The following is a 9,823-nucleotide window of genomic DNA, read 5'->3' as shown; positions in this document are numbered from 1 at the left end:
TCTTCTTCTTCTTCTTCTTCTTCTTCTTCTTCTTCTTCTTCTTCTTCTTCTTCTTCTTCTTCTTCTTCTTCTTCTTCTTCTTCTTCTTCTTCTTCTTCTTCTTCTTCTTCTTCTTCTTCTTCTTCTTCTTCTTCTTCTTCTTCTATTACCCTCTCTCTCTCCCTCTTTGTCTTTCAGATCCACAAAATCCATCTCCCTCTTTCCCTCCTGCTTTCTCATTGGCTGAGTCCCAATTCTCCACCCCTTTCCCAAAGTGTGCACTTGCACACTTTCCATAATGCATTTCACAATAGTGAAAACTCCCTCTGGCTGATGTTTAAACCAATTAAATTATTTTAAATCCATGACCAGAGGTGTGCAAGTGTGCACTTTGTGAGAAGATTGCAAAATTGTGACGTAGCCTTTCTATCTAAAATCTAGGGTTGGGCTCAATTTTGAATTGAAGTCACTCAATTCAGGCAGTGATTAGAATAAAACTTTTTACATAAATACCTTTCTTTTTCAGTTTATTGAGAAGTCATTGAAAAGAGAATGCCTTTTTTCAATTATTGAATTTGAAATTCAGTTTACTGTCTGAATTGACTGGCTTGCAAATCGAATTGTCCCCAAACCTGCTAGAATCACATCCCAGTGGGCATAACTGATTGACATGAACTCCAAATGGCCTTTCCACCCCAAACCCCCTCTTTCCTTTTCAGACGCAGGAGTCATTGAACCCCAATAACCTGGAGTACTGGATGGAGGATATCTACACGCCGGGTTACGATTCGCTGCTGAAGAGGAAGGAGGCGGAGTTTCGGAGAGCCAAGATGTGCAAGATTGGAGCGCTGATTGCCGCCGCTGCCTGCACTGTGATCCTGGTCATCGTCGTGCCCATATGCACTATGAAGTCATGAAGTGCTCCATGTCGTGCTCTACGAAGTGCTCAAAGTCGCACACTTTCCTTCTGCCCTTGTTTATTCTGGCTAAATGTTAAAGGACTGAATACGTGTGAGCAATATGTTATCAGCCCCAATTACAGGAGCAGCCCTCTGATTGGCTATGTGGACGTTTGAAGAGTGAGGTACATGTATTTTTTAATGTGAATCTGGCCTATGTTTGTGGTATTGGAATCAAGTCTATGTTATTTTCTACATGATTTAGTTGTTATGCCACGGGATAGGGCATTGGTATTAGGGAATCGTCAGTACACATTCAAAATGACTTTGTTCAGAGGGGAATGTCTCAAGTTTGATCTTTTCTATTTATTGTTGCCTATATTAACTTATTGACATGATGTATTTATGATCAAAGACAAAATGGAACTGGCACATACACAATGTCTAGATCTGTTACATTTACATTTCTATTGTACTGGTGGACGGTGTTTATTACCATGTTAAATATTTATTTCACTTTTTCTCTTTGTTAAAGGGGCAATCAAAAACAACAAAGCGGCTACCCCGCCACTGTTTTTGTTAACTGAAACAGATTATCTGGACAGTATACAGTCGACAGCTGGATTTGTTTTTGTAGACAGCGTCTGATATTTTTATTTTAGTATAATTGCTGTATAATGTATTTTAATGAGAGTTATTTTTTATGAATTATCTGGTAGAATGTGATGAGGTGCACCAGATATTATTTATCTTTATCAATAATAATAATAATAACCAGAGTTTTAATTCATGGGATTTGTGCAATGCCTTTTCTAAATAGACATATACAGTATATTGAAGTACTGTAGTTAAAATAGACAAATAACAAACAGTACATATAAAACAACATAAAACACTACAGAGCTAACCTGAATGTATTGAATGTAGCATTACTCACAGAGAGCAAAACACACCTATTATTTCTCATCATCACTTGAGCAGAATTGAGTTGAATGTTGCTCTCCTTTCCTTGCTTTAGATAGTTTAACTACTAGCCAAGAGCACATAGCTGCAGTAGGGAGCTCTGAAGTAGGGAGTTATTCTTTGCCTTGTGAGAGTGTTTATATAGTAAATACTTGACGTTTCCACTGTCGACTAACTGAGCACCTCTGGGAGAGAGACTTGTATTAGTTCAGTCAGCGGTATCGACTGCACCAGTCTCCCAGGCTGGCAGAAACCAACAGATACACTAACACTAGCAGAAGCTTCTTATGAAGTGCCGTGTCACCTTATGAACATTCATAGCACCTTGTGCAGTTCTATAGAGCGTTATGACATGTTGTATTAATTAAGCAATAAGACACACTAGGTTATGATGTATCGTGGATATATTAAAGCTTAGCAGCCTCATGCCTCGTTGCTTTTACAGTTTCGTAACGGTCCATGACTGCATTACAATGTGGTTTGAATGTGCTACGAATGTTTATAAGGCATTGTAACACTTTGTAAGAAGCTGATTCAAGTAAATAAAATAGTCCCTCCTCTCAAGCCCAGCTTACAGATCTAGTCTCCTAAGAGGCCTTAGAACCACTGAATGCAAACTGCCTGCCGTTAAGGTTGTGTCCCAATAGTTTAGAAGAACGTCCTTGTCTCATCATCAACTGTAGCGGTGGTGATGAAAGGAAGGAGACGAGGAGGGGAAGCCATTTCACAGTTCTGGGACACAACGTGAGAGTCACATCTCCACTCATGAACCTGAGCTCAGAGACACTACGCAAACCAAGATGGCCGATCGCACAGATGTCACCCAGATAAATGTAAACCAAGGGATGCTCAACTCCAGTCATCCTTGGTTTCCCTCTCAAGTTAGTTAAGGTAGGCCGCGTTCCAGGCTGACTACATTGCAGACTCCTGGCAGATATCAAAGCACCTGGATAGATGTTTAAGACATCAGCTAACCACATCCTATGATATAGCAATCTGATGCACGACTGTGCAGTCGATAACGTGGCAAGCAACCATTGGTTGATGCAGTGCAATGTCTGTAATGTAGTAGGCTTGGAATGCAACCTTTAGGCTAGTGATTTATGGGAGAGAATGTTGTCATACTGCCAAAATGAACATGAGGAAGTACGTACTTCAGGTTGTACACATTAGAAGTTTGATATACGTTCAAAAGTAGACACTGTAACCTGTTAATTGCGCACTGGAACAGTCAGTTTCATGTCAGGTTTGCTTGTTAGGAGAGCACTGGAGTTGAGCCCTCCCACCTAATGGGTGTAGGGTGAAGTTGATGTTTATTGTCACAAGTCTTGTCCTGGAGGCAGAACTGAGCTATTTCCCCTTAGATAGGCCAGCTGCAAAGTCAAAATTGGCTATATTGTAAACATAAATGTAATGTTAGGGTTAGGCATTAGGGTTAGCAGTGTGGTTAAGGTTAGGGTTAGGCATTAGGGTTAGCAGTGTGGTTAAGGTTAGGGTTAGGTTTAGGTTTAGCTAGTGACCACTCTGCAGAGCTGCCTCCAGAACAAGATTCAGGACGAAAAACACTAACCTGCAAAGTTGACCCTAGATGCTGATCCTGCGTCAGTTTTGCATTTTCCCCACCGATGGATTGGGGGAGGGGAAGCTGATCCTAGATCTGTACCTAGGGGAAACTTTACCTCTGAGCGGTGTAATGATTACCCAGTGGATTTGCCTTCAACACAGGAACTGTGAGCCGCAGCACACTGTAGTAGTCTGTAAATAGTTAGATGCACACATCATGTCAACAGGTGTAAACTGGAATATATCACAATAAAAGAGAACTGTTCTGACTGTTACTGTGTCAACTTTTGTTTTTAGCTGTCCTTTGAAATGAATATTGGCTGTGTAAAGTGGTTGTCATACTTACACTTTCTTGTTTTGTGATATTTTTCTATCATTTATCTTTTTGTCTTCAGATCGAAGAAGAGGTTCAGTGGAGACATGACAGAATATTGCTCAGCATAACAAAGCCTGCGGTTTTCTGAGGGTTCTTATTGTGTTTTTATCTGGTTGTTCACTTCTCATTAATGGGATTATTTGTATTGTTCTTTAGTTGATCTTTTGCATAATACTCCGGTTAGACTAATACAATAGGATTTGTGAAAATTTCAGGGGCCGTATCTATCAATCAAGCATCTCAGAGTAGAAGTGCTGATCTAGGATCAGGTCCTCTTTCTTATTCATTATAAATAAAAAGCAAAACTGGTCCAGCCCTGAGGCGTTTAATGAACATGCGTCCAGATCACTGGTATACAAAGCACTTAGATCATGTATACCTTATGTACCTACGTACCAGTGGAGGCTCCTCAGATGAGGAAGGGGAGGACCATCATAAAAAAAAGAATTTCATAAAAATAAAATGTTTAAAACATTTTAAAAGTTAGCCTTTTTAGATAAAACTATACTAAATATAATCACGTCACCAAATAATTGATTAAAACACTATTTTGCAAAGAAGGTCTACAGTAGCCTCAACAGCACTCTGTAGGGTAGCACCATGGTGTAGCTGGAGGACAGCTAGCTTCCGTCCTCCTCTGGGTACATTGACTTCAATACAAAACCTAGGAGGCTCATGGTTCTCATCCCCTTCCATAGACTTATACAGTCATTATGACAACTTCCGGAGGATGTCCTCCAACCTATCAGAGCTCTTGCAGCATGAACTGACATGTTGTCCACCCAATCAAAGTATCAGAGAATTAATCTAGTACTGAAAGCATAAGCTACAGCTAGCTAGCACTGCAGTGCATCAAACGTGTTGAGTAGTTGACTCAAAGAGAGAGAAAGAAAATAGTTGAACAGCTTTGAACAAATTAATTTCTTCCTAAATGAAGGAGAAGCAAGAGAGAAATAGAGAGAGAGAGATTGTCATTTTTTTCTCTCACTTTTACTTACTTAGCTAGCAAATGCAGCTAGCTAGTTTAGCCTACTGAAACATCCTGCTCAAACAGAGGGATGCTATGTTAGCTAGCTGGCTATGACTATCCAACACAACACTGGAACTCTTCCAAGTCAAGGTAAGCTTTAGGTTTTAGATAAAGGCGAAAGAAACACACACCTATTTAGGCGAGGTGCTGGCTGACGGCGTAAAACACTTCAAAAAGAAAAGGAAAGCCGCACACTCTAGGAGCTCAGATGCAATAATTTAATATCTTAATAACCAACGTTTATACCCTGATGAAGACAGCTTGTCTGTCGAAACGTTGGTTATTAAGATATTAAATTATTGCATCTGAGCTCCTAGAGTGTGCGGCTTTCCTTTTCTTTTTGAAAAGCTTTAGGTTTTACCCATTTATTGCCACTGGGGCCCGCCGGTGTAACTGCTTACTGACTGTACACTGTAACGTTACTGCACGATTGTAGGGGGTTTACTAATTCATTAGTTCTATTAGCTATGCTGACTATGATGTTACTCTAGCTAATATGGTGACAACGATGTAGGCTGTGTGTAGCGGTTTGGCTTCAAAAGTTTTTTTTCGAATGGTCACATACAGTTGATGTGTTGTGCATTGAAGTCCACAAGCGTAGATGCGAGAAGGAATACAATGTGGCTGTTATGAAACTGTGAACTGTGTTTACGTGTTTTCAGGGGTGTATTCATTCCGCCGATTCTGTTGAAAAACGTTTCTTAAACAGAAGCAAACGGAACAAAACGGGGATAAACATACCTGTATTTGTCCAATAGAAACTCTCGTTTGCAACTGTTGGACTAATAATTACACCCAATATTAGCTAGATTCAGGCAAGAGTGTGCAAGGCGGTATTGAATGCCACTGTCTGTCCATGTGTCACTGTCTGTCACATCAAATGTGTCTCTCGACCTGTGTGTACCTACATTGTAAACTTTCATTCATCTGCTAGGTTGTAGCAGCCTCATGATGGGTATAGGGACAATTAGAGTATGATGTAGTAGCCTAAACCTATCGCTGTTCCATTTAACTGGGTGAATGGAATATGAATGACAGTCATCCAATATGCTGTAATAGAAATAAGGCCATGCTCATGGAAAAATGAATGTGTCCTCCCTCATCTGAAATGGGACTGACCGCCACTGATACATACGCAACACAAGAACACAATTAGCTACGTAAAATGGTGATCCTGCGTACTTGGGTCGAGTTACAAATTGAGGGCCTGCACACACAGGATCACCATTTTGCTTAGCTAATTATAGTTCTTGCATCCGTACGTATGTAGGTTATAAATTAGGCATTAGAGGAGTTTCTAACTGAGCCAAGTCCACATTGAGTCTGCTATACATCCCCAGTGAGAACTGTCTGATGTTCTTCATAGACAACTCTAAATGGGCCAACCACTTTGATGGAGAGAGGAAATGGAGGATGACAGTGACAAGGAACCTAGCCCAGGGGGATTGTTGGTACTGGAGTCCAGGATTTGGCCTAGAATACTGGACTACAACTGCACTGATAACACTGTTGGGGTGTCAAACAAATACTGTAAAACTCATTATAATCTGGCAATGTGATTTAATTTGATACTTCTTCACCAATGTGCAATATAAAAAGGCCACTATTTATGCATTTCTCAGTTGACTTTAGTTCAATAATCACCTTTTTATTTATTTTTTTTATTTTATTTTTTTATTTCACCTTTATTTAACCAGGTAAACCAGTTGAGAACAAGTTCTCATTTACAACTGCGACCTGGCCAAGATAAAGCAAAGCAGTGCGATAAAAACAACAACACAGAGTTACATATGGGGTAAAACAAAACAAAGTCAAAAATACAACAGAAATACATATAATATACAGTGTGCAAATTTAGCAAGTTATGGAGGTAAGGCAATAAAATAGGCTATAGTGCAAAATAATTACAATTTAGTATTAACACTGGAATGATGTGCAAGAGATGATGTGCAAATAGAGATACTGGGGTACAAATGAGCAAAATAAATAACAATATAGGGATGAGGTAGTTGGGCGGGCTAATTTCAGATGGGCTGTGTACAGGTGCAGTGATCGGTAAGCTGCTCTGACAACTGATGCTTAAAGTTAGTGAGGGAGATAAGAGTCTCCAGCTTCAGAGATTTTTGCAATTTGTTCCAGTTCCAGTTTATAGCACACATTGATGGAGAAAAGTGTTATTAAACCACACTGCCAGATTATAATGAGGTTTACAGTATTGTTAGCACTATTTAGCACTTGCTGTAACTCTTGGGAAGGAATATATGGCTTTCTGTTCACATGCAATATAGTACAGTAGCTGGACTTCATTAAAACAAAGACTTGAAGCCAATGCTGTTACTTTAGGCGTGGGTTCAGATGCCACTTCTGACACCATGTTACCTTATGAGCTATATGGATGAGGCAGAGAGATGTCAGTCAAGTTAACTGGGAAGATAATATGAAATATAGGTTATACATCCAGGTCCTTGAATTTGACCATTACAGAATTAACACTTTACAGGACAAATGGAGAATTTCAATTTATTTCCTGAGTTGTATTGAGATCAACCCCAAACCTGGGTATTACGAAGTATACGCTAAGGCTGGCTGAAAAGTCTCTTGCTCCCTAAAAAAGCAACCATTACAAAACTGTGTTAAACCTCTCTAATTGTGTTGCAGCGTTGTGCTATTTCAGCATTTTTTTTTGACATCCTCTTCGGGAGTCAGCTGCAGAACTGCAAATCTAATCAGGGGTTTTCTGAAGCAGGGGAAAAGCACACTGCCGTGCTCATAGCAGCTGGGGAATGCAGAATCAAGCAGCTCTGCAATCTGGCGAACGCCACTACCCTGAAGTTACGTTCAAGAAATAAATGCATTTCAACTGGGTGGAAAATATACAGAAAGACCGCAACTGCTGTTGTATTTATCCATTAGCAACCAATTTCGGCTATATCCAGTCTGTTTAGAGGAGACCTTTTCGCAAATGTTCCAATTGAATGGAAGCTAAAATGGCAATTATTCCACAATAGCCTATGGCAATGAAATGATTGTGGAAACGCTGGTATGTCGACTGCTGCTTAGCAACATAGCAACATTGTGATAAATGTCTGCCGTATTTTTAAAAAACATTTTAGTCATTTAGCAGACGCTCTTATCCAGAGCGACTTACAGTTAGTGAGTGCATACATTTTCATACTGGCCCCCCGTGGGAAACGAACCCACAACCCTGGCATTGCAAGCGCCATGCTCTACCAACTGAGCTACAGGGGACTGTATTTCTATATTCTATCGCCATCGTTGAACGTCTGCTTGTCAAGTCTTTTCCATATCACATTAGGCGTGTTGATGACATGTAACATTGTCTAACTATTCACTTTATTAATATCACAAATGGTGACCCATGTCGTGTATCGGTAATGATGTTTCGGGGTAAACATTCTGTAAAGTAACTCGTTTGGTGAGTAAGGATTTTCAAGAGACTACATCAGTCTATCCATCTGGCTTCAGAAAGTCAAACTCAACCTGTATTAGAACATGCTGAGCGCTCTAACTGAGTGGAGCGTAATCCTCTGTGAATGTAGGATGAATTTAAACATGATCAGACTCTGTTCCATCACTCACTACCCCCCTCTCTGAGCCTCTCTCGGCCCTCTCAGCCAACTGAGACAGAACCACTAACCTTGGCTGCAGCAGACACACTTAACAAGGTCAGAAAAGCACTCTGTGTTTGTGTGCACATGCATGCATGTGTGTGCGTGAGAGAGTGTGTGCGTGAGTGTGTGTGTGCGAGAGAGTGTGTGTGCGTGCGTGTGTGTGTGCAAGAGAGAGAGTGTGTGTGTACGTGTGTGTGTGCGAGAGAGTGTGTGTGCGTGCGTGTGTGCGAGAGAGAGAGAGAGAGAGTGTGTGCGTGTGCGCGAGTGTGTGCGAGAGAGAGTGTGTGTGTGTGTACGAAAGAGTGTGTGTGCGTGCGTGTGTGTGTGCGAGACAGTGTGTCTCTGTGTGTGCGAGAGTGTGTGCGTGAGTGTGTGCGAGAGAGAGTGTGTGTGTGCGTGTGTGTGTGTGTACGAGAGTGTGTGTGCGTGCGTGCATGTGTGTGTGCGAGAGAGAGTGCGTGTGTGTGTGTGTGTGTGCTCATGCGTGCAACGTACCACTAACTCTCCATAAGGCTGGATTCATTCCAAATCCCCCTGTCCCTTATTATTTTCTCTGGGTCTACACAGTGCAGAAATCTCAACCATTGAAATACAGCAGACTAGAATTTCACACACTGGCTTATTCACAGGACCATGTGACCTGACCTGGACAAACTCTGGGTCTTAGTTCTAGGCTAGGCTTCATCTAGGGCCCTGAGTTTCTTCTGGGACTGCATACACATATAAAGTGGAAATGCATGGATGAGGGTCACAATGGTAAAATGCAAACACAACTGGAGACACTTTGTCATTTTTGAAGCAAACCAAAATAGTGTAGAAGCAATTTCTAACCAACTGTAAACAAACTTAGCTGGCTAGCGTATTATCGTGGCTAACTGTGGGCAAAATCATTCACTTATTTACCTTTAATTAGCCACTGCAAATCTTTTTGCTAGCAAACGTGACGCTGTCTCGAGCAGTGGAGGCTGCTGAGGGGAGAATGGCTCATAATAATGTCTGGAACGGAGCGAATGGAATGGCATCAAACATGGAAACCATGTGTTTGATGTATTTGATACCATTCCACCAGTTATGCTTCAGCCATTACCATGAGCTTGTCCTCCCCAATTAAGGTGCCACCAACCTCTTGTGGTCTCCAGCACTGTTTGCTTTTTGACACTTTCCAAACGTCACTGTCATTTAGCAGCACTGTGTCAATAGAAGGATGTTCAGTTTTGCCTTCCTAGGACCTACTCAGAGTCTTATAATATTATTTAGAGAAGTGTAAAGTTTATCTTCCAGTACTGCATGACCTTTTCTAGCATCATAAACCAATTTGTGGGACTGTGAAGGAGACAACAGTTTAACCAGCCAAGGACTTCTGGGCATGTGGGTGAGACAA

The 9,823-nt window shown here is 41.1% G+C and overlaps 1 protein-coding gene across 1 annotated transcript in view; it reads left to right on the top strand.

Annotated features, from left to right (window-relative positions):
• minar1 (membrane integral NOTCH2 associated receptor 1) overlaps window positions 1-896 on the top strand; it is a gene marked incomplete at both ends in the record, with an annotated part of 25,867 nt that extends 24,971 nt beyond the window's left edge. The window contains one exon of the mRNA XM_084154349.1: window positions 699-896. Within this exon, the coding sequence (XP_084010475.1) occupies window positions 699-896 (198 nt within the window). The remainder of the gene's footprint in view (window positions 1-698) is intronic.
• Window positions 897-9,823: the final 8,927 nt, after the last annotated feature.

This window comes from Coregonus lavaretus (assembly GCF_964263955.1).
Source record: "Coregonus lavaretus genome assembly, chromosome: 37".
Lineage (NCBI taxonomy): Eukaryota > Metazoa > Chordata > Actinopteri > Salmoniformes > Salmonidae > Coregonus > Coregonus lavaretus.
The sequence above is the reverse complement of the archived record's forward strand: the minus strand, read 5'-3'. Positions and strand labels throughout refer to the sequence as shown.